General features: G+C 41.2%; 1 protein-coding gene across 1 annotated transcript; it reads right to left on the bottom strand.

Annotated features, from left to right (window-relative positions):
* Nucleotides 1–13,242: 13,242 nt before the first annotated feature.
* Nucleotides 13,243–24,452, bottom strand: bco2a (beta-carotene oxygenase 2a). The gene is made up of 12 exons (XM_080779860.1): nucleotides 24,331–24,452; nucleotides 23,115–23,319; nucleotides 22,385–22,596; nucleotides 20,804–20,919; nucleotides 20,156–20,258; nucleotides 19,196–19,324; nucleotides 18,940–19,100; nucleotides 18,238–18,405; nucleotides 16,564–16,701; nucleotides 15,475–15,657; nucleotides 15,229–15,339; nucleotides 13,243–14,394 (listed from the first exon to the last, which is right to left on the bottom strand). The coding sequence occupies exons 1-12, from the start codon at nucleotides 24,356–24,358 to the stop codon at nucleotides 14,278–14,280; spliced, it is 1,671 nt and encodes a 556-aa protein (XP_080635986.1). The 5' UTR covers nucleotides 24,359–24,452; the 3' UTR covers nucleotides 13,243–14,277.
* Nucleotides 24,453–26,226: the final 1,774 nt, after the last annotated feature.

Genomic DNA, 26,226 nt, shown 5'->3' with positions numbered 1-26,226 from the left:
TACTCTACCTGCAGGGCCTCGTAGATATTTGTAATACAACATTGGCCCTAATGGTTGTTTTGCATAACAGTTAGTTTTGTCAGCTTTGTCTAACATTCCCCATTTCAGGTCAGTGGAGATGGTTTAGGCCCTGGTCCCACCAGCTGTGAACCAATCAAAGAGCCGTTTAATCAGTGCTAAGCAGTGTACAGATCTGGCTCTGACCACCTAGCCCCACATCGTGGTTCAGGCAAAATCGGATTAAGGTAATTATAACTCTCTAGTCTACATATAGCTTAATTATTTCATTTCAGCTTTCTGTAGTACTTATGCCAGTACTTTACAATAAACATAGAATCAGGCTGAGGATAAACAACACACACACGCTAGAAGAAAACAACAAAAACAAAAAGAAAATCAATATACAAATCAGCTCATGGTCACAAACCTCATCCAGGCAAGACAGGCAGGCTATTCGGGTAACAGCTAATCAGGTTCAGTCGGGGGTACGAGTGTAAGGAGGTCAACATGCGATAGAAAAGGCTACCATACTTTACTGAATTTGGAGATGGAAGTCTACAGTATATTACACGTCTTGCCAGAAGAGTCACAAAAGCGACAAGGTCTGATTGATATTTAGGCAGGGGTATGGTTCAGGAAGAACACCAAATATGGATGACCAATAAGACTAAGGCAGGACGGGTCCAAAACGTATGAAGAAGATTAGCTGGAGCCTGGTGGCATCTATCGCACGTTGGATCTAAGTACTGGCCAACCTAACCTTGGTCCAGTACACCCGGTGGAGAAATGTACATTGCAACACCCCATGTTTTCCCTTAAGACTAACAGGAGCTGATGCTATGAGTACTGTATGTCTGTAGGTGAATTAGGTGGAATGGTCGGGAAGCTAGTACATTTTTGACGAACTAAATCACGGACTTGCAAGTAACAGAAAAAGTGGGTTCAGGGTACATCACACTTTCAAGCAATCTGTTCAAATGAAGCAAACGTGCCATCGTCAAACAAGTCTATGACTGACTTAATATGAATATTCGGGTTTTCTGAATAATAATATAGTAGCTAAACAGCAGGCATATTCGTTTTCGGTTATCCAATTAATGTGTCATGCAGAATTAACACCAAGACAACCAAGTCGGCATAATTCAGTTTCAATTTATGGCTACTGTGAATTGAGAAGCTATTCAGTTAATCAGTTCAAACCTTGTCAGAAAAGTAAAAAGGACAACAGGGTTAGCTGAGTAAGATGAAAGCAGAAGCTTGGAGGTAACGAGAGCTGAGAAGGCATCATACCTCTCAGCTGGACCAGGACCTGGCCTCTGCACCAGGCTCTTTCTGGGAGTTTGCTCATTCTGAATGAAATTATTGTAATTATACATTTCTAGATCCTTACTATGGTTGAGGAGGACAATAATCGAAGTAATACGCTGGTATAATTTGCTCAAGCTGTGAGAAAGTGGCACTGCATCTTTACACATGCCACTCTCTCACAGGAGTCACAGCTTGAGCAAATTATACCAGTAATTTACTGTATAATAAATGTATTTGACATATACTGTACCACATTTATTTTATTATACTTTTTTAAACTTTAGATGTTATGCCAATTGATTCCTCCCCACACACATTGCTGTGTGTTGTCACTCACTGCTGTTCTATCCTACTGGTGAGGAGCCCCAACCGGGAGGATGTAGATCATTCGTCCTGCTCCTTCCATCCCACACTCCACACTTGCTGACAGGTGCCGCCCCAACCCGTACGAGTATGTGAAGTGACTAATACCACCCTACCTGACCGTCTTCCCTCTTTGTTTGCTTTGTTCAGGACCCCAGGAAGACTAGAGGCTCTTAAAAATGTCTTTAATGGGGATCCTATAAACCCCCAGACTGTGCAGTGGTGAGCAGGTACTTTGCCACTGCGCCATCCCATACTGTACCAGATTTGATTGAAAAATACTGCAGATATTCTTTGACTGATTTTGGGACAATTGCCATCTTCAAACTAACACATACTGTATGTTGCCTGTATTGTTCTAACACTGACGTCATGGTCTTTCATCCTTTCCATATTGTACAGTACTGTTTATAATGTGCAATACTAAGCTAAATAAAGTATTTCAATGTTGAATTTACATGATGACTACAGAAACATGTACATGATAAGCACAATACTTTTTTCCCCCCAAAACTTACAGATCTCTTTCCATGTCTGAATTATACACAATTTAAACCAATATTTTGATCTAAAATTTCACTGATAATTTGGTTTAGTTTGTATAAAGTCACCCCAGAATTTCACCAGCTCTTGTTGAAGTGCACAGAAAACCAACCTGCATCCCAATGTGTATAGCATTAGTTATAACCTTAATTAAACTGTTTGCATCCATGAAAGGACCTATTCTTTTCCCTTAACTACACTTGACCTGACAGTTCTCAAGACCATATTTTTCCCTGACATCCTGAAAGCACTTCTGTGTTAGCCGATACCGGATACCAATACCAGAGAATAATATTTATAATACAAAAAGAAAAAATATCTTATTTTGAAGTCCACTAACCAGGAATTGTGTTTATATCCATATATCTTGTGTTGTGTTTATAGCAGACTCCTCACTCAAATGTGCACAAACAGTTTGGGCAACTCGAAAGAAAACTCCACATGCCCCAACATTTTATTTACCTTCCAAAGTGTCAACCCCTTACCCCTGTGTCGGATCTGTGGTTAGACTGGCATATTTGCAGATACCGATATGGCCGATACTTTTCCGATACCGATACAGTATCTACTTTAAATATGGCGTTGAACGTTCCTGGTTTAAATTCCTACAAACTATCTCAGAAATCCCACATTCCAGTCTGTATTGTTTCACTAAATTGAAACATATACGGTAATCCATTACAGTTTTTAAGTGAGTTGCTTGCTACTTTATCTCCACACAGAATCTGAATTTGATATCCCTGTTTCCAGTTTTCCAGCTTCCATATTTTTGCCTAGTTTGTGTCCAGTAGCCAACTTATGGAATCTGGAACTAATAACAAAGCTTCATAGCCATTATACACATTGTAGGCCTAATACTGTAGGTGACAGTTTTTTTGCTGAGCCAGATTGACTGGCTCCAAGTGCCTACTGTAGACAGTAAAATGAACCAGTTTCTCAATCCTTGAAAAGTATTCTTTTAGAGAGATTAGTTGTTTTTGTTTTAAATAATACACTTGACAGGTACAATGCTAATCCAGATACATTAAGGAAATGATTTCTCTCCAAGATTTCCTTCACTCTTCCTGTCGCTTTCTCCTCGTCTTACACAGTTACACACACCCTCAGCCTGTCTGTGACACACACACACACACACACACACACACACACACACACACACACACACACACACACACACACACACACACACACACACACACACTCTCTCTCTCTCTCTCACACTGTCTTTTGTTCAGGGTCAAGACAGCATTGAAGGCAGATCCCATGGCTCTTCTGAAGAGAATGTTAATGTCTTCTCTGGGGACAAGGGGAATGGACCATGGCTGCAGTGCTAATGCATTGGCACAGTGGCCTCTCTCCTTCCTTCACCACACACACAGAGCAGCAGCAGTGGCCACACAGCTGGCCAGCTCGGCACTAATCTCTGACTTGGTGGTCATGTTGAAAATTATTTAATCAGGCTGACATGCTAAGCCTGATTTATAGGCTACTAAGTAGCGCGCGACAGCATTATCCAATGAAGTAGCCGCTACTTCCTTGCACAATGCTGTTGCACTTGCGCCTATAATATCTTCAGAATCACAAAGTGTCGCAGTCACATTGCAATTTTAGCCTATGAATTAAGCATCAAGGTTCAAGGTTGTCTTTATTTGTCTCCCTAAGGAGAAATTTGCCTTGGAGACAGAGTCACAGCTGCATACAAATAACATATACACATTCACAGAAGGAAAAGAAAAACACCATGAAACACACCAATATTAGTTAGTTAGTTAGTTGTTAGTTAGTTACCAATATAAAAACCTGAGATATTGCACACATTCCCTTGATAAAGTGCAACTAGTCAATAAAGTGCATTCGGCAATCTCTGATTGAGCATTTTGATTGACAGGGGAACAAATTAGTGTTTAAATCTATTATACACATACCGTGGAGTTCTACTGTATACCTCCTACCGGATGGCATTAGCTCGTACTCTCAGTTCAATACATGCAAAGGGACATGCCCATAATCTTCCCAGCCATATGTGCTAGCCTACTTACTTGAGATTTCACAGTTAGATTGCCAAACCACCTGGACATACCATATCTTAAGATTGATTCTATACTAGCCCTGTAAAAGGTCAACATAATATTTACACTGACTCCGAAAAGCCTAAGTCTTTGAAGAAATTGTAGACGCTGGTGTATCTTAGAACACAGTGTTGTAACATGCGTGTGCCAGCTCAGGTCCTCATCGATCTGCACTCCCAGGTATTTATACGAGGGGACCTGTTTGATGTTATGGTCATGAACACTAATCATACTGTGGTCTCCTATGGACCTGGGGTCCACTATGACCTCCTCTGTTTAGTTTACATTTATTTTCAGATGGTGTAGAATTGTAGATCACACCACTATAAACTCCAGCTGTATGGCTGAGGATGATATTATCGCTCTTGAGCAGACTAAGTATCACGGTGTCATCTGAAAATAAACTGATTTGGATGTGAGCTGACACAGTCGTCCGTATACAAGGTAAACAGAAAAGTGGAACTGCATGACTGTTCCTTGGGGCACCCCTGTACTACACAGTGACCCCCTTTCCACCGGTTGTATCCCAATGGGAACCGGTTCAGTTCTTTTTGGTTCTTAGTCCACGAGCCAGAGTTCCAAAATTGGTTGGAAAAACTAGACCTATATTAAATTGTTTATAGGATCAATACAAGTAAATGAATACATGATAACCCTTCTACAGTAGTAGCTTTTTCATATTTTCGATTATTTTGCATATTTTCCTACATAATGCCTCATTTGCATATTTAAAAATATGTGTAAGTCGTGTAAGTAATCAACCAGGGAAGTTTCATGGTGATACCAATCTAATATAGGTATAGTTTTGCCCACTCAATTCATAATTAACGTTCCAGTTTTGGAGCTCTGGCTCATGGACTAAGAACCAAAAAGAACTGAACCGGTTCCCATTGGGAACCAACCGGTGGAAAAGGGGCCAGTGTCTCCTCTGAGAACACAGAGTTAAATCTCACCCTCTGTGGTCTCTCTAGGAGACCACAGAGGTAGGCTACATTTATTACATGAAGGTTTTTTAAGCATTACGTTTTCTTTTTACTGACTGATACTGTCAATGGCATGTAATGTTTGTGTAGGACAAAGTTTGGGTTTGGGCACACTTTAAGCTAGACATAGGAGGGGCTATGCCCCTCAATAACCACATTCGATCCATCGAAACACAGGTTCTTTCTTTCTCTTTCCTGAGAAGTCATGGCTTTGGACATGCAAGGTTTCCACCCAACAGAGACCATAATGGTAGTCTGTACTAACTGTACGTTATGCACTGATTAACATCCTTTTATTATGATACAATACAATGTTGTGTAGTAAAGTAATACACTGTTGTACAGTATGTACATAGTGAATGCCTACAGTAAGTATCTGTAGATTCTAGTGGATTCTACAGTAAGTATCTGTAGATGCTAGTGGATTCTAAAAGGCCTACAGTAAGTATCTGTAGATGCTAGTGGATTCTAAAAGGCCTACAGTAAGTATCTGTAGATGCTAGTGGATTCTAAAAGGCCTACAGTAAGTATCTGTAGATGCTAGTGGATTCTAAAAGGCCTACAGTAAGTATCTGTAGATGCTAGTGGATTCTAAAAGGCCTACAGTAAGTATCTGTAGATGCTAGTGGATTCTCCTTTTCCTCCTCTAAGAAGGGAAAGCATCACACTATCCTCTCTTCCCCCCCCCCCATCTCTCTCTTTCTTTTTCTTTCTTTCTTTCTCTCTGTCAACTGAAGTCCTTTCATAATGAATGGCAAGGTGCGATAATAGCCTTCAGGTTGCTATGGAAACCAGACAGGAGCCATGCCCCCCACCCCCCACCCAAGCATAAATAGCAGAAGAATCTAGTCTCTGCTCCCAGCATCACTGTCAGGCCTGTTCTCACTCTATTATCACAATATGCCACAGTCATTTTCATATCCTCTTTTTACAATCTGTTGGAAACTTTTAATTGTGCACCCTGCTGATTTATCACAGGCAGGTGGTAAAAAAAATGAAGTAAATTATCCAAAATGCCAGAATGAACCGAGGAACTATCACTGCAGCCATATCCAGCCAGTTGTCTCCTCGTCCACCTGTGACTCTGGTTAACCACTTACACCCGTCTATACTTAATTTAATTTAACTTATTAAAACAGACTTGAGTTCCCACTGTACTTGCTGCACTCTTTTTTTCCCTCTACACCAAATCTCTTTTCTAAAAATAGCCGTTCTATACAAGCTCACAATGCATCACGTTGCGACGTGTTGTGAGTTTTATATGGGCTATTTTCAGCACGAGACACCATCATAGGGTTAAGTATAATCAGACAGTGGGTGTGGGGTGTAGTGCAGCAGAGACACATCCAAGCGTCCCACAAGCAGATGGAGGTTTTCTCTTTTTATTTCTTTCAGTTGTTTTTTTCTTGGTACACAAGATGTCCAGGTCTCCTCCCTGCATTCACCATCTTAGTGCAGCTGTTAGTGTTGCTATTGAGCTGAGCTCCAGGGATCTAAGATCCCTGCCAACAGCTGCTTTCAAGCTCAGAAAAGTATTGATCCCGTCTGTTAATATCACACTGTTGTGTACAGTATGTGAAGGTTTGAGATGATGAAGTGTTCATATATACAACACGCCTTACACTTGTCTGTGTCTGTAGATCACAAACCCATTTTACAATATTCAGATCGAATGATTGCCTTCAGTTATATAGTAATATGTATTGCATTATGATATCTACCTTTCCCTTTTGATATAATAGCAGAGAATAATGTAGAGAATGCAACCTTGAACCCTACAGTTACTGTCATGTTTCGATTAGGTTCCAAATTCTTGGTCTGTATTACTGTTGGTCCCAGTCTTGACTTGTTCTCAAGTTTGAGTGACTTGGTGTCTCTCTCACTCTCTTTCTGAGTGACTTGGTCTCTTTCTCTCTCTCTCTCTCACGCACACACACGCATGCGCACACACGCACGCACGCACACACAGATCCTCTAGTCTACAACAAGTCCTTTGTCTAAAAGGACAAAGGTAGGCTATGAGAGTCACCACAGTAACCTTGACCAGGAACAAAAGGTGACTATGCACAAAGTTCCTGCAGGGTTTCACTGCTCTAGATAAAGGAGCTCCTGTGCTGTAACCTTGGCTATTGTGCTGGTCCAGTCAGATCATGCACTGTACTTTGATAAATTGTGAGATAAACTCACCACAATGTAAACATCGGTTAAGTGGTAATGAAGGAGGAGTCGGCTGAAGGTAAGCTCTGGCCATAAATAATGTTTTCAATGTGAAGTAGCTCGAGCAGAGCTGACTGGTAAATCCGATAAGGATGTACATTTTCTAACGGTTAGTGGTGCTGTGCTGTAGCCTATGTCATTCTAACATCCATGGCAAAACATCTACATACCGAACATAAACTATGGTTACATCCGAAACCACATGCCAACATATCACACTCAGTATGCTCATGGAAGCTGTGTGGACACAGCTGGGCCCGTCCACAATCGCATGCTTATTTATTATGCCCAAATTACTTTTTAGTATGTCTGAAGTGATACCCTACTGCTTAGTTACATAGATACTAATAGTAGGCTGAAAATAACATACAGTGCAGTTAGTATGTAGTACGTTAGTGTGTGGTATCCTCTGCCAGTGTAGCAATTATTGAGTAAAAGTAGCAATACTGCAATATAGAAATACTCTGTTACAAGTAAAAGTCCAGATTTCAAAATATACAAAAGTATTGGCATCAAAATGTATGTACTTAAAGTACGAAAAGTAAAAGTACTCACATACGTTTTCAAATGTATTACAATATTTAGAAAATAGCAGATCTACAAGCTCACAATGCGTTGCATCACGAGTCACAACATCACGTACATATGTATAGGGCTGTCTGGGCTGAAGTGGTTAGTGCATGTTTTGTAATAATAATCAAACAAATTAGTGGAGTAAAAGTACAATATTTGCATCCGAGATGTAGTGGAGTAGAAGTAAAAGTGTTGGAAATTGGAAATACTCAAGTAAAGTACAAATACCTCAAAAATATACTTAAGTAAATGTACTCAGTTACTTTTCACCGCTGTCCTGTGCACAGATCACTGTTTGAATCCCAACTAGCTAGCGGTAAGATGGCCACAGCCACACTGGGGAATGTCCATCTTTCAAAGACCTGCCCCCCCGCCCCATGTTGTCCGTCCAGCTAAAGGCACTTTTGGCCAAAGTCCACGTGGTGCAGAAAAGACCGTAGCATTCCTGATGTCTGTGGCTAATCTATGGTGTCAGCTCGTGTTAACGCCGCACCACCAAATTTGGGGGCACACAGGGCCGCGGAATATTAAAAAGAAATCCCATCAGCGGCATTCCTGGCTGCGGAGGGTGGTTTTGATGGGAGCAAGGGTCAGATAAGGTTGAATGGTGGCTAAGGGGAGCAGCTTGTACTGTAGTGGTCTGATGTAGCCTGCCGGACAGGACGTGGGGCCAGTCCGGGATGGAGAACATACTTCAAAGAAAGCATGCTTACTCCTTGTCTCCCTTCATTGCAACGAGAGTTAAATGAGCTTTGTATGGGCTTTTGTTCCTGCATTTATAACACAGAGAATTAACAGTAGACGCCGTCAGAGACAGCAGGTCGTATGGACGGTTGACCCTTATTTATACACTGTTGCAGTACAGTGTATCTCACTATAGATCTCACTCTCAGTCTACATTTGTAAAACTCATTCACTGCCATTCATGTAAAAATGTTGTGGGAACATTCTCTATGAGATTTTAAACCTGCTACAGTAGATAATTTGAATTCAATATTTTCAACACGCCCACTTAATTTCTACATGAGCAAAGGGGCAAATTAGCCTCGTTTCTCATCATTTTGGACCGTGGGCTATAGCCCATATCGTACGGCATACTATGGCACGCCGTTTTTCATCATTTTTGAGGATTTGAAAAAAATGAAAAAATGAAAAAAACGATGGGTTATAGCCCATGTTTTTTGAAATTTTGGAGAAAAAAAATCCAGGCCCATGAATTAGAGGATAAAGCTCACATGTTACCCAAATAGTTGAATACACAAAAGCTAAGGCACTGGTGTTGTACTTCTGGTTTACCGGAACGGGGTTCAACTCCCTGCAGTGCCCTGCTCAATGTGTTGTATTTACCGGAAAAATTGAGTGTTGCGGAGGATGAGAAACATTAGCAAATTCCGCAATTTCCATTTCCGCAATTTCCGCAATTTCAATTGCCTCAATTTCCGCAATTGCGCAATTTTTCCGCAATTTTTCCGCAATTTCCGCAATTTGCTAATGTTTCTCATCCTCCGCAACATTCCGAAATGTGCTAATGTTTCTCATCCTCCGCAACACTCACTTTTTCCGTTAAATACAACACATTGAGCAGGGCACTGCAGGGAGTTGAACCAAAAAACATGGGCTATAACCCATCGTTTTTTTTATTTTTTCATTTTTTTCAAATCCTCAAAAATGATGAAAAACGGCGTGCTATAGTATGCTGTACGATATGGGCAATAGCCCATGGTCCAAAATGATGAGAAACGAGGCTAACTTTTTTTTTTTTTTTTTTTCCCACTTAAGGCCTAATCAGATCCCAGTTCAAACCCATATAGGCAAACACAGGTGGCGCACACATGGTTCTGAAATAAAATGGCCTAAGATCCAATTAGAAACCCACGTAAGCCCATATGGGCTAACACGGGTGGGCCCTTTGTGAAAACTGGGTGCACGTCCCACTTGGAACCCATGCCCATAGCCCATGCCCATAGCCCATGTCAAAACCCAATTGGGCCCAGATGGACATGTTAGCTGGGTATGTACAGGGCTGTCGTTTTCACATTTTATTTTACAATGAAAAATGCATAGAATCCAGTTTAGCTAATTTTCTTGGGTAGATTAATTAATGTTGCCATGTATATTTTGTTTATTCATTTACATTTGATTTGCTATCGTCAGCTGAAGCCTCTGACATGTGTTCAGCTCCCACCAACACGAGGAGGAGGTCAGGGGTCAAACAGATATGCTCATGTACATTGCTGAAGACTTGACTTGAGTCAGGACTGAAAACAAACCCATTTGATTTAAACCAAGCGTGACCTATATATATATTGAATGTTTTTTTAATGTTTTAACAACTTTCTTTGTTATAAAATACCCCCCCCCCCCCCAGTTAGATTATCTGGGCAAGCACATCTCACGTTATTGTTTTATTATTACTATTAGAATAGTGTTACAAGTAAAATACCGTAGCTCCAAATGTAAACCGTTTCTAGGCCCGTACTTGAGTGTTAGTAGTGTCTCGGGGAAGCGATAGTATTCCTTCTGCCTCCTGAGAGAGGCCCTGCCATTCAACAATGTGAGGTCAACGAGTGCAGACCATTACCCACAATTCCTCCTGAACGGAAAAAAAGGAAAAGAATTAAGCATGCAGGACTGCTCCTTTAAGACGGTGAGACAAGCGTCAGCTGAATGCATTCAGAGACAGAGCAGTAGCCAAGAAGGAGAGAAAGAGAAAACAAGAGAGGGACCATCTAGTGGGGATGGAGGAAATCATGTTTTTTTTTCTTCTTCTTTTTCTTGCCTGCCCCAGCTACAGTGTTGTTAATTTGCCATTACTCATATTGTAATAATATGGGTGTCAGTTTTCTCACTGCACCGCTAACAGAGAAGGGGTCTTGTTGCTAGGAGAGGAGAGATTCAGCCTTCTCTTATTGGCCACTAGGACGCGTAAGATGGCCCAATGAGAGCCCTCCCCCCAGAAGCAATAGAATGGTAGAGCTACCCCCACATGCAGACCTGATTAATATGTCAGACATGTTTTATGGGTTAAAGTGAATCTGGCTGGATGCATTGAAAAGACTGCGGTAGGGACATAGTATGAGGAGTGTGTGTGTGTGTGTGTGTGTGTGTGTGTGTGTGTGTGTGTGTGTTTCGCACAATATTCAGATGTGAGCCAGGAGAACATATACAGAACAGTCCCATATAGACTGTATTGTGAGGTCTCAATGTATGTACTTTAATCACTCTCTTTACACACACACACACACACACACACACACACACACACACACACACACACACGTCGAGCGCCCCACAGGCATCCTAACCAACTAAACACAAACCAGACTAGTAAAAGTGGATAACAGATGTAGTACATGGTCGTTGAGAGAATCTTGTGTACAACAGAGATACCTATAATGTGTGAACTGTGAATCTGAAATCACTAAACAGTTGTATGATTTAAAAAATCACACCTGTGTGAACTGAGTGGTGCAACCCCTCTCCCCCTCCCTCTCTCTCTCTCTCATTAGCAGGCAACAGTGCAGCACTATCTCTCTCTCTCTCTCTGTGTTTCTGGCACAACAGCGCCCCTACTGGTGCTCATAGTCACATAGGTAGGTTAACCACATAGGTGAACACGGACATTGCTGTTCCTTGGAGTGGTTGCACCACTCAAAAAGTCACATACATACAGTACACTACAGTGACTACACTACACATACGCACGCACTCACGCACACTTTCAATACAGAAACAATGATAACGTACTGTATGTACTCCCCAAAAGCACACTACTATAAATGACAATTAGGACAATATTGGAATTTTAAGCATGGGAAGTCATAGTTTATTACTGTAATTTCTGTAGTGATCACTCCATGCTTTAAACATCTTCGTTTGTCCAGTGAGAGAGGAAGCATGTATATACTGTATAAACAAACTGCTTTTCATTTGTGTTTTACACTTTGATCCTATGTAGATTCCTCCTACGCATGCTATTTGAATTCAAATGACCTTCACATGCTATCAACCATTACAATAGAATCCATTACTATACAGTTTAAAACCCATGAGCATCCCACTCCCAGCTTTAACCATTTTACACTTCTTTTCAGCTGCAATCTAAGCACTTCTGATGCTTTAAATGCAAATAGGCGAGGGAAAAAAATGCACTCTGCATTAATAGCTAGATTAAAGCATTCTTTTTGAGTGGTTGTAGGGTACTGGAGGCTGGAGCTTCAATCCAGAGCATGTCATACACACACACACACACGCAGTACACACACACACACACACACACACACACACACACAGTACACACACACAATTTTATATTTTTAGTTTGGTTTTTTTACGCAGTGATTTAGGTTCAATGTTACACTTAAATCAAGTCCTTTACATTTTAAACACAGTTTTTCCTTGCATATTTTGTCGATTCATCTCTTGTCTGTTAGTGCAGTTTAAATGAAATGCCTGGACTAGGATTCAGCACCTTTTCCAGTATACACTTAAGTGGAAGGCGTGCTGGTCTGAAGATTAGCTAGTTTCAACTGACTGAAAGATCTCACCTCTTCCGATCCCTGCAACAGGTCATGGGTCCTGGTGACTATTCTTGACAAAGTTTCCTTTTAGCATGACGTTTAAATTTCTACATATTTCAGGGGAATCCCTCTGGTGCAATGTAAACATCTACAGGCATTGAGAGTATACAGAAGTGGGCTATCCACTCAAAGAAGAAGCCATTAGTCTCAGTGAAATAAGAATAGAAATACATTCTGGACTACAGTGTAATAAGAATAGAAATACATTCTGGACTACAGTGTCTACTATAAGGGGTTCAGTGAAACTGAATGAAACTAGATTGTTGTTAGATTTAGATAGGTGTTGCTAGTTAATGCAAATGTAACTTACGACTAACCCACCACTTTTCTTTCCATGTAGTAAAGCGACAATTAGTATTGGAATGTATTCACACATTTGTAACTGGCAACAGATCAGTCTCATTGTAGATGGATCTTGAGATTTGCATTAAGTTCCATCATGTACTGACCTCTAGTGGTTGGTGTGAAAATGTTGTTCAGGAGAAAATCCCCTGCCCTCCGGCTAGGCATTGATTGAGATGTTATGGTGACTCTGGCGGCAGGGCAGACTGAGTAGATTAGACAATACTATGCCATGACAACTAAAAACAGAAACATAAAAGGTGATGACTTTGAAAATATCCTGTATTTATTTTACAAGCAGAAGATAGAAAATCTGTACAAAAAAAACATCATTACAAAACCGTGGTTACATTGACATTAACCAAAGAAAGTGTCCGTTCCATCATACCATCCTTCAAGACACTGCTATCTTTGCCCCCCGGACACCCAACCTTAATAATTGTAGTGGTGAGACAATAGAAAACAGACGGTGTGGCTCAGGAGGTAGAGCAGGTCGTCCAATGATCCATGGGTCAGCGGTTCGAATCCTGGCTCCTCCTGTCTACATGTCGAAGTGTCCTTGTGCAAGACACTGAACCCCAAATTGCTCGGGGTAAGGCTGGTACCTTGCATGGCTTCTGCCACAATCGGTGTATGAATGGGTGAATGTAATGCACAATCTATGTAAAGCGCCTTGGATAAAGGCGCTATATAAATGCACCATTTACCATTTTATTTTATTTTACATTATATAATTATATAAAAAGTAAATACAAATATGTTTACATTATCTAAGAATCTTCAACATCTGCTAGTTTGGCAACATTCTGACAGTGAGAGATCACCTCTGCACCACTGCAGTACTCAATAACTTGACTTAAAGTTGTACTTGAGTCAATAAACAGCAGCGGGTTTCTGGCTGCTACCATTGATGGACCATAAACAAGTACAACAACTGGTAAGTTAGATAATGGGTCTGTAATTACAGGTGCTCTTTGGAGAGGGTTCAATTTCAGTGGTTCAAGTTACTTTCTTTTGTTAAACATCAGTTGAAAATAAGGCGGTGAACTTAAAAGGTCCAAGGTTCAGTTAAAGTAAAAAAAGAAAAAGGCTTTATTAATTACTCCATGGCAAGGAATTAAAAAATGAGTGTCTGATGAGACCAGAGTTCACGTCTTGTTTTCACTGTGATGTTTAACAAAGGAAAGGAACTTATGTCTTGACCTGAAACAACCGGTAATTGTTATATTTGCAACATTGCATCTGCTATTCTTTACGTTGTGCAATGGAAAGATTCTCACAGCCATGGGAATAGGTGATTTAGCATGAGGCATTGAAGGTTCCATGGAAGCCATATGGAATATTCACAGGAACGTTGGCTCTTCCCAGCTCTTCATAGGTCTTGGCATCCAAAACCAGAAGGAATGTGCCTTTGTCCTTGAAAGAATAGTATGATGTAATCAATATCAAATGTTCAATTGTGACATTATGACATGTTTAACCTAGTTATGTTCTATACAAATGATTACGAATGCTATACGAATTCTGTGAAATTATCTACATTATGGTGTACACAGACAAAAGACAGGAGTCAATGGAACTCTTGATTCATTCATCCAAATACATCAGATGTCATAGCACTAATTGATGTCACAGGCCGACCACATAAAGTCCCACATCCACATTGGAGCCATGCTGTTCCCATGTGGTTCTATTTTGAATAGTGATTCTTATAATGCAAAACGATAGAACACCCATCAAGAATGTTTGGAACATTGGTTCTCATGATGCAACACATTGTCAGTTTGACATTTCTCACATTTTCCTCACATAACATATCTCTGCTGCCGAAGAGAAAAAAAGAAAACCTTATATTTTTAAAACAATGCAATACTGCCTCATCAAAGTTGGTATTGTGACTTTATATATTGGCAATTACTTGCATGAGAGAGGGAGAGGCGGTGGAGTTAGCTGCGTTTGAGGGTCCAATGGAGCTAAGAGGTTTTCTCCGGGTGTTCAATAGCATGTATTTATAATAATAAAAAAGAAAACCTCAAAAATGGAGTTAGGTGGTTTCCTCCCGACTGCGACGATATTTAAAATCAGGAGAATGACGAATTCTTTCCTACAGTATGAGAGCAGCTATGATGTCCATGTAGTATATGTATCACTACCAGTAAGACGCGCAAACGCAGGAAGCGAACGCAGCTGAGACCCTGCAGAACGACGTCTGTCTGTCTGTCCCGCTGTTACTGTATATGTGGACCTTACCTCTGAGGGTGTGAGAACCACAGAGAGGATGACCCCGTCATCTTCATCCACTGCATCAGGTGAAGGGACAAATACAGGCTCAGACGGGTAGAAGCCCTGTTGATACCACACCTGCAGTCACACAGACACAATCTGTCAATCTGTGGGTTACCTTTTATTAGAAATAAATTAATGTAAAGGAAGGAGTGCAATAGGTTGTACAGTATTATAACTGTCCAATTTAGATGGGAACGCCCTCCCCATCACCTTGAGACTCTTGTCCGTCAGGTCCATCTTGAGCAGAGAGTCTCCCACCAGGTGTCTGAAGCCACAGCCGTAGAAGTAACGGTATGGACGGGTGTTACTTCGCCCATAGTTGATCTGTGGGAACTCCAAGCCACCGTATTCATGGAGGTCATTTCCATGGAGATCCTCATGATGGCAGAACACCTGAAGATACAAGAGATTGTTAACAATCCATTGCCGTTTATAGTGACAATTGACAAATGGATAATTGTAGCACGGAAGCTGGCAGCATGATAGTACATGACTATGTTGTTTTGAGTCTATTTAACTATCTATAATAAATGTCTCTACTTGTGAGCAGCTGTCATACTACTGACGTCATACTGTTAATGACTAACATAAAAGACTAGAATAGACCGCCATCCTCTGACGTGTACTGCTTTAGTACATACTTTAATGCCAGGCAATATAATGTACAATTAGTGGTGCGGACCACTCGCCCCACAATGCTGTCCCCCAGTGAAGCGGACCACACGGCCAGCTTAGTGACAACAGAGTAGACTACAGACCCTAATTATATTAAGTTAAGTAGTAGTAGGCAAAAAACTGTTGCAACAACAGAGGCGCAGTGTCTGAAGCCAACTTGAGCCACGAGAGGCACTGCCAGGCAAGCGAGTCACCATGTCAAACATTGCAAAGTCTTCTTTAACCAACTCTGCGCCGTTTGAGTTACGAGTAGGTTCTTCTGGCCAGAAATACCAGGTGGGTCCGACCCCTCAGAGGGGTTTGACTGGATCAAGTGGACCCATGCACGTGTTCTCGGCATGTATTCATACGGGCTGGGGCCCATCCCACCTGTCAGCAGGGAGTCTCTGCATGTATTCATACGGGCTGGGGCCCATCCCACCTGTCAGCAGGGAGTCTCTGCGTCCTCCCAGCCGGGACGCCTCATTGCCACGTGACGCGAGTAAGTAGGATACGTGGGTCTAACTGCTCTGTGGTCGCCGGATTTGACCCGGCAGGCATTATTGTATATGGAAAGGTATGTACTGTAGGTAAATGAACAGTATATCATTTTAAATTTATGGCATAAGCTGTTTCTCAACTCACCTTATCTGTGCCGATTTTGACACACGTTGCTAGACTGTAGGGCCTTGTGTTTAAATTTGTGTCTGATGGAGTATCATTGGTCACGTTAAGAGGCAGAACGAAGCGCCGTGGGAAGGCCCTTTGCATCATGTTGTACACCTTGAAGAGGACAATGTACATTATTACAAAAATACGTTTTTACTTTCATTACATGTTTCTGTACGTACGGTATATACATTTCCTATTAGGCCTAGACATGAAATAATTTGCCTAAAAATGCTATCAGGACACGCCCCCCTCATCTAGACTGAGTGGCAAAACATTGAGCAGCATGGAGTGTTGGAGTTTGGAAGCGCTCGTTGGAAATCACTCAACCATCCTGCGTACCACCTGTTTTTAAAATGTCACAATGCAGGAGGCAGCAAAATGTTGCGTTATAGAAAACAAGCACTTCCAAACTCTGACATTTAGAAAAATAATCAAATGCAGGGCATTTCTTGACAGAAAGTAGCTCAGAACGTTTCTATGGTGGATTTTTATGAAACAAAAGCTTTGCAGATAGAAAGAGAATAATTCAAGCTTTTCGTACAGCTGCAATGTTGGTGAGTTTAACATCGTTTAATGCAATCCGACAGGACTTTTCTGTTTGGATGAATGGGCTGTCAAGGCCAGAAAGTAGTTTTTTGCCACTCAGTGGGCGTTCCCACATAACTTTCAGGTACGATGATGTCACACGCATACCCTCTATTCAGAGTAAAAGCTTCAGAGTAAAAGCGTCCATGTCTTTCTGGCACCCCAGAGCTCCTATTTTGAAGGCATCCCGGCACCGATAAGAGTATTCTTTTCCATCTATCTACTGGGCAACCCGACAGTAGACTACTCTACCCGAAAGGCACTACAATCAAAACTACGGACCTCTCAAAACAACATGAGCTTAACCCCAGCATGAGCCTAACCCCGGGTGGGATGGCTCAGGGTAGAGAATAGTTTACAGCAACTTGCAATGGGCCTGGTCTTCAAGATACTCAAGGGACACTCAGTGCCCATGTACCTGTCAAACTACTGTACTTAAGAGTGAAAAACACCAGAGGGCGCTCCACTGATCTCATTCCTGCCAGAATCAGGATAAACATGTGTTATGTCTTATGTCACCACAGTGGAAACAAGCCTTCTGGGCTTTTTGTGTTATCCTTTTAGCATTATTGTATAACTGTACCTCTGTACCTTTTACAAACTGTTAATAAAGTAATCAATCAATCAAAAGACTGCACTGTCAGGTCCAGTCTGCATTGATGATTTTAGTTTGCAAGCTATTTTATCAAGAACAAGAATGTAACACGTTTTTGTGAATGAGGCCCACTGTGCTCTTGTTTGGTATATCATGGGGGGTTGGCTTAATGATTAACTCAATGTCCAGCCGCTGTGCAAACAAACGAGAACATCAGTTGTAGAGAATTATTTGTATTTCTCATTCGCTTTTATTTGCAAATTGTTCTTTGTTTTGTCTAATTTGAACTACTTATGGTCATACTTTTCACTTTACTTAACTTAAATTCTCAAGTAATATTTACGTATTTTGACAATTACGGTTATTGTTATCGGTCAACAATGTTGCAACAAATATTGATGTCTAAGTAAGAGGAACAAGTGTGTGTGTGCGCGTTTCAGTGTCTGTGTATGCAGATGCATGCTGACCTCATCCAGTGCATCTCCTGACTTGCGCAGGTTCTGGATCAGGAAATTATTAATGGCTTGGCCATTGTCCGAGCAGCACATGTCAAGCATCAAGAAACCGTCTTCCTCAAAGGCATTGATCTGATGGAACATGGCGAGGGCCTTGGTGTGGTACTTCACTGGACTGGCCTGTAGGCGTAGTAGTGACAACATACTGCCATTTTACTCAAGTACATTTTGATTACTGGACTCTTAGGGCCGATTCATACTCTGTAGTGCCGAAATGATTTCGGCTCGTCAGAAATTTTCAGTAGCACCGAAGAGCCGACTTTAGGATGGTACCCGCCCCCCCCGAACCTCAAATGACATCACATTGTAGGCTCTACAGAGCCGAACCGACTTTTATTCGGCTCTAAAAATAGGAGTATGAATCGCGCCTTACTTGTAATGGAGTAGTTCTACATTTCAGTATTGATACTTTTACTTAAGTAATTAAGTAACATATGTGAGTACTTTTTCCACCACTGACCACTTTCACCCTGGGCTTACGCCCGTATTCTGGGGCCCAGAATCGTCATTATAGGCAAACATTTTCAAACCTAAAAAAATAGCAGATCTACAAGCTCCCAACATGTTGCGATATGACATGTTGTGAACATTTTTGAATATCAGTGGTTAAAAACTAAGTCTATGTCAAATGAAGGCATTTACAGTAGATCTCACCTTTCCTGTATGCTTGTCAACAAGGTGAAAGACAGTTTCCTGCTGGGGGTCCCAATAGATACCCTCACTCAAGCCCTTTCCTCTTAGCTTGCATGTGACTATCTTCAACAGGTCCATCTTGATTGGCTGCTCAATAAACACCACATAGTTCCCAGACATCGCTACAAGGACGAAAAGCAGTCAAGACAGAGTTCATAATATAATACAATATAATGAATAGACTATGAAACTTCACTAATGATCAGTGTTGGATTACCAAAGCTGTGGTAGTAGGAAGGATGGGACTTGTTTGCTGGCACAATAGAACACAGCACTTTAGCTCCTTGTAGGGTGTCTGTGCCGTCTGCCTTCTCTGGTGGGACTCTGATGATGTTGTAAAGGGCACCTATAGAACAACACGGTACAATTTAGCAGCCGATATTATCCTGAGCGACTTACGAGGTAAACACATACACAATGCACAGAGACAGTGTATTGCCTCAGGTAAACCAAGAAACTAGCATCAGCGAAACAATATACTATACAAAAAAATATCTGTATATTGAAACTAAAACATAAGAAATAATAATCAAAAAACACAGTGAATTGGCTTCTACAGCCATCTTCTGCTTGGAAAAATAGAATATAGTACAAAAACAGATGTATGTGTAAGAGAAGGATTATGATCTCAAAGTCTTTGGCAGTTACTCAACTGCATTATTGTTCACATTTTACTCAATCTGGGAACTGGGAACCCATCGATTAAAAAAGGGAAATCTGTGTTGAGGTTACTGATGGATAAAATTGATGTTTACCGGTATATATTTCAAGGGCGAGAGATCACAATACAAATCCTAATCATTCTTTCTCCACACTGGGATAAAAACAGCATCTGAAAGTTTGATGGGGAATTTTGTACACGTGAGTGCATTTGGAACTTTTCCATTGCATCTTATGAGAGGTGGTGTTCTTCTGCTGCCGCTATGCACGCGCATGCTGTTGCTTGTGACGTCGTCTGTTAAGGCTTCTATACAAACTCCTGACAAACATGAGTTTATTGCTGATGGTATGCAATTTCACAGAGTGTAAAAAGTAACACATGCCCCTTTTATTGTATTTATTCTTATTGCCTCTATTCTTTATTTCCCTATAAATGCCTTTTTCGGCATTATGTAACACACTTTGAACTGCATTTGTGTATCTATGTAGGCAATACAATACATAATTATAGACTAACCTTTGCTGCCATAGGAGTTGCCCATATTGTAGGCGGTGCCATCAGGGTCATAGTGTGGGTGAGCAGTGGCTCCATTTACAGCTATGAACTTGCTCCAGTCCACCTATAACGTATTATAGATAGAATCCAGGCAAACAGACATAACTGAAGCCATTTTCCAAGAATATCGGGCTGGTTTGATGAGGTCTGTGGTGTGGTACTATAAGTCGTCAGTTCACGCCTGCTAGTTGAAAGGTGTTATTTCACTTAAAAGCATTAATTAGAAGGACAATATCAGTCAGCAGAACCAGGGATGTGTATTTTAAATTACCGGTGTAAGCTAATTGAGATTGAAATTGTATGGGCTTAATTGTGTATGATCTAATGGATATAAATTATTATTTTTAAAGATGAATAAAGCAACTTCAATCCAGATGTGTGTTAATGTCAAATACTCATTATTACCCACTACTTCATCGCACAAAGAATAGCGAAAATAGCCAATCTACAAGCTATGTGTATTTTTGAAAGTTTTCCCCCAAAATAGGGATGACATGAAAGTGGTTAATACGGAGTAGTAGATAAAAAAAAGAATGTTCATAAATACAGTATGCTGCGAAACCTTTACAGTACTATGGTGTACTGCACTGTGATGAGCATGACAAGTACCTTTTCCACAGAGTCCAGGCTCTCCGGGTCCACTCTGTGCATGAGGTTAGTCTCAGTGCTGACATAGTAGTCACCCTTGTATTTCACAAAGCTCACACTTGCATTGTCTGTGGGTTCTGCAATTGCAAAATAATGTATGTCAATGTGTGTTCCATATAGTCTTTGAACACAGTCGTGATAAACTGTGGTGAACAGTGAAACACACGTGTGCCTAGAAAACACATTAATTAAATGTCTTTTTCCCCCCAGCCCATTCCTCTATGCATAAACACATAACATGTATATTTTACTAGTGTCCCACTCAACTCAACTCAACTCAACTTTATTTATAAAGCACATTTAAAACAACCATAGCTGCCACAAAGTGCTGTACAGTACATAGGTAAAACAGTAAGAAAACGCATAGACTAAAAACACAGAAAACAAAGACAACACACAAAACAAAACACAAAACAAGGGAAGGAGGGTGGGGGAGGCTGGTTCAGGAACAGAGGTCTCATGCTGTGTTAAAAGCCAAAGAATAAAAGTGCGTTTTAAGCGAGGTTTTAAAAATGGCCAGAGAGGGGGCCTGCCTAATTTGCAGGGGAAGGTCGTTCCAGAGCTTGGGGGCAGCGACTGAAAAGGCTCTGTCCCCTCTAAGCTTCCGCTTCGCCCTCGGGACCTCTAGCAGCATCAGGTCAGCTGACCTGAGGGAGCGGGCAGGAGAGTAGGGGTGGAGGAGCTCGGAGAGGTATGGAGGGGCGAGACCACTTAGAGCTTTAAAAGTAAAAAGCAGAACCTTGAACTTAATTCTAAGATTCACTGGCAGCCAGTGGAGAGAGGCGAGGATGGGAGTTATATGCTCTCTCTTACGCGTGCCAGTAAGAAGTCGGGCAGCCGCGTTCTGAATTAATTGGAGCCGAGCAAGGGAGGACTGACTGGCTCCAAGGTAGAGGGCGTTACAGTAATCCAGCCGAGATGTAATAAAGGCATGGATTACTGTCTCAAGGTGCTGAGTGGTTAAAAAGGGTTTTACTTTTGCCAGTTGACGTAAATGAAAAAAGCTAGACTTCACCACTGAGCTAATTTGGCGATCTAGCTTAAAATCGTTGTCCATTTTAAAGCCTAGGTTGGAGACTGTTGGCTTCACAAACTGAGCCAGGGGGCCTAGATCAAGAGGAGGGGGGTTACCAGAACCATTTGGGGCAAACACTACCACCTCAGTTTTCTTCTCATTGAAGCTTAGAAAGCTTAGGGCCATCCAGGCTTTAATGTCGTCCAGGCAAGAGAGAAGAGCTTTAGGGTCAGCGTCTTTCTTCTTTAGGGGAACATAGATCTGACTGTCATCAGCATAGAAATGGAACGAAATGCCATGTTTTCTGAGGATGGACCCTAGCGGCAGGAGATATAGGGAGAAGAGCACTGCGGCCCACAGAACAGAAGTAGTAGTTTCCAACGGAATATGGATGCTAGGGTTCAAGTGTTTAAAACAACGCAAGATAAACAGGAATCCACACTTAAAATACCAAATGTGATTACAGTTACATAACATCCCTTTACTCGAACTACGTATGGTACATGATCATGAATCAGCCATCTTACGAATCATCTGGAATCGAGAGAGAAAGCGCTGGAAGAAGTTTTGACAGGGGTCGGGCAGGGCGAGGGTACCAAACTCTGAGACCATGATGCGGTCCCTCTCACTGTTCTTCTTGTAGGAATCACTCCGCAGGAAACGACTTTTGTACGTCACCTGGCCATTCTCGATCTTAAACTGGTGCAGCAGGGCCATCCCATCAAACCAGTGGTTGTAGCTATGGGGGATAACAGAGGGGAATGCTCAGTCGCTAAGAAACCTTCAAAAAGCACGATAAGAAGCTGTAGAAATATAGTTCTTATTTTTGTATAGTTAGTGAACCCCCCTTTTTCTTAGCCTTTTGTTTATTTCATGCACCAGCAAGTGGTTTCTGAGCTTCTCCACACAACTATATGTGTAAAAGTCATGGCGTAATGCACAGTACCATTATGCCACTTATTTGTGTCATCTCAATGTTTTTATGAAGTGGCACAGAAGGGGCCAGCTATCCAATCACAGCTCTGAGCTCAGCAACATTAGGACACAATTCATGACATTGTAAAAGGATGAAGGAAAGAAATTTTCCCACTACAGTAAGATTGAAGACGTCTTTTTAATTGACATTTTAATATGCAAGCGATTATATGTAGGGGGATTCAAGCCAGATAAATTAATTTAGCTAACTGTCACAACGCCTTTTCAATTCCACAGGGAAACCATGCCATTATTAGATTGTATTTTGTTTGTATGACTCACTGTGTGTTTCCAAACTCAAATTTCCCTGGGCCATTGCGAAGGAGATTGCCACAGATCCACGAAGGAATGGTCCCCTGCACTTCAGTGGAGATTGTTTCAGGGGTCTCCTCTACAGTGCGGACCAAAGGGGCAATACTTTCCAGACCCTTTGCCACTGTAGAGAGACATTCGGTCATCTCTTCACAGTCAGATGGCTTGGATTCATCTGTAGCAAGTACATAGACAGCACTCTGATATTAGTGCACACTTCAGCTTGCCTCTGAACCCGCTTCTTCAAACCATTTTCATTTTAACTAAAACGTTCTCACAGTTGTCTGGCTTTTATGAAATGAACACACAAATGTCAAGTTGAGCTGTATTTAATGCAAAAACTATGGTAAGCAGGGTAAGATCATATTGCTATTGTTTATTGTCTTAATGTTACTGTTTTCCTGTTTTGATGCTATTTTACATTTTTATCTTTTGTGAAAGGTGCTATATAAATAAAGTTTATTATTATTATTAAACAGGTATGAGCTAATGTAGGAGAAACACTATAGGCTACCTGTCACTTTCTCAGACCCAGTCTTGAGTTTATGGACAATTGCTTAATTTATGATTGTATTTTTCCAAAACCCACATGTTGAATGTCTGTATTAACCTATTTACTTCCATGTGCAAAAACATGTACATTTAGCAAAATATTTAAATCTAAGTAACAGTAAGCTTACTGTTATAGCCTGACAATTCTACTCCGAGTCTCCGAATCGATCCAATTAAGCACGGAGTTGTATGCCACAAAACGGATAACCTCGCGTCACCAGGCTTTCCACCTCGGAGGAAACTAAAGCTGATATACATCGCTCCTTTAGATTCCCACAGACTGAATTTACGATGCCGTGTTCACTACAACACAGCATTTAATTCAGCATCTTAAGATTGAAACCGTCCTCACTCAACAAATATTATGACTTTATCTTTCTTTTGTTTACATTCACCTACTGCTACTGGACACGCAAACAACGTATGTTTTTTCCACACAGATGACAGTTGCGGATGTGTGCTCTGATGTTGTGAAGCCGAACTCGATGTTGTGAACGCGCATTCGTCATGAGGGAAAAAGTCGTTTTTGTATTGCACACATCCAACAGCAACATTGAACTATTCAACGTTGCATTGGACTGTTCAATGTTGTTGGATGTTTCAATTTGAACAGGATAAACTGAGAGAATCTTACCTTCGATTTCAAGCTTCACCGGTGCCATGATATCAACCACAGATATGACAACAATACTTCGAGTGACTTTAGCAGTTCAGTACTCAGCAGCAGCGAGCACCCACGCCCCTCTAGCGTCTATGGAGCAGCAGCTGCAGCAGAAGATCTGCTAAAGTTATATAATCCTCAATCCTGTTGTGTAATTGGGCAAGAGATAGGGACGTACGGTACTAGAATAAACAAAAATGTGAGATATCTAAACAAGTGGACATGAACGCCATAACCTTATAGGAGTTTTGATATTGTTATAATATGAATTAACAACTTATTATTTATTGGGCTTTTGTTTATTTGTGGAATAAAAGCAGACGTCATGTTTTTAAATAGTCATATTGGTTTAAACCTTAAATGTGTATATTTAACTTTTTAAACAATATTACAGTGCTTATAGCTGGCAGTCCTGAGTTAAATCTAGCTCTGGTCCATAGCTCTAATGTAAATGAAACGCATTAGAGCTATGGACCAGAGCTAAATTAAATCCAGGTTTATTTAATACTAGAGCGGTGCCCGTTGGAGCCTCTACAGCGGTGCCTGCTGGCTTACTTGGAAATGCATGCCCCACCCAGATATTATGCCTGTGTCCCTTGGCTTATATGGAGTTCTTTGTCAGGCATGCCCAAATGGAGTCTATGCAGATGTCAGAATGATGTCAGAACAGGCCAGCTCCATATATGGACACTGGGCAGGGGCCCTTTCCAGACCCGGGCAGAGGTCTTTTTGGGGCGGTTCTGGACAACCGTGGGTCCGACCGACTCGACACCGGCCACATGCACTCCCTGTGGGGGTGTGGAACACGTGTGTCGAATTTGAAGTCGGTGGGGGCCGTGGGGCGAACGGTTCGTTACGTGGATTACACATGTACAGAGTACAGACAGACGTACAGAGACGGTCTATATATAGACGTTTAACAAACCACTAATCAACGTCTAATAATAATAATTATATATTAAAATATATAATAATCAAAAACAAAAATTGTTAAAATATCTACAAGCTCACACTGCATCATATTCATATCTTGACACTTTTGGAGCTTGTAGATCTGTTTTTTTTACTGTGTTAAAGCTGCTGGTAATAATATGACGACACGAAAATCAGCCTAAGCCTCACCAACATTTTAGTTTGTGTAATAAAAAAAAAGTAAGCTCAACAGAGAATATTTTGTGTATATTTTATAATGTAGTCAGACTCAAAAAAACCCTTCCCACCCAAATGACAGACAGGTGAGCAACGTGTGGTCTCTTCCACTCATTAATGCTGATCATGAACAGCTGTGAGACCAGCAGAAAGCCTTAAAACCCTCTGCTGTGGGCCGTCAGTCACTTCCTCCACAGCATCTAACTTCAGGCAGGCAGCAATGGAGGGAAGCATTATTTGCAACATTGTTCTTTTTGGACTAAGTCTTTGGTTTGCCCATGGTAAGAGCTTTTTGGTTTGTTTCCAATGTGCATTTATTAAATTGTAGGTCTGTTGCAGATTCATAGGAAGGCCAAACAATTTTCAACTCTAAAATGTTTGAAGTTTGTACTGATAGTTTGTGGGAGCATTTGTTTTATGATATCGCCTGAATATACTATACAGCTCCAAGTTTTATTTTCCAGTCTATTCAGATGAGTTTATGATGTCAACTTTATTTCTGTACAACGGCTTCTATGCACAGCAGACATATTGGGCCTTAAAGCCCAAACCACACTAATTTGCAACAGACTACAAAAGAGTTTTAAGGCATGTCACACCAATGCAACCCTTGCAACTACCATTGGGGATAATGGTTGTGAGTAGTTGCATGTTGCATAGTTTCATTGTTGTGGTTTGGGCCTCAACAGGTCTTGCTAAACTTGCCTAAAGTCTCATCCA

The sequence above is a fragment of the Protomyctophum bolini genome (assembly GCF_963924005.1).
Source record: "Protomyctophum bolini genome assembly, chromosome: 13".
NCBI classification, from domain to species: domain Eukaryota; kingdom Metazoa; phylum Chordata; class Actinopteri; order Myctophiformes; family Myctophidae; genus Protomyctophum; species Protomyctophum bolini.
This window is presented reverse-complemented; position numbering and strand designations above follow the sequence as displayed.

What these genes read in the sequence shown, in the direction of transcription:
- bco2a (XM_080779860.1), bottom strand. Translation starts at nt 24,358, where the DNA reads ATGGCACCGGTGAAGCTTGAAATCGAAG. An exon ending in TTGACAAGCATACAGGAAAG is followed by an intron (nt 18,406 to 18,939) that starts GTGAGATCTACT and finishes CTACGCCTACAG; the next exon opens with GCCAGTCCAGTGAAGTACCA. An exon ending in TCAAAATCGGCACAGATAAG is followed by an intron (nt 15,658 to 16,563) that starts GTGAGTTGAGAA and finishes TTGTATCTTCAG; the next exon opens with GTGTTCTGCCATCATGAGGA.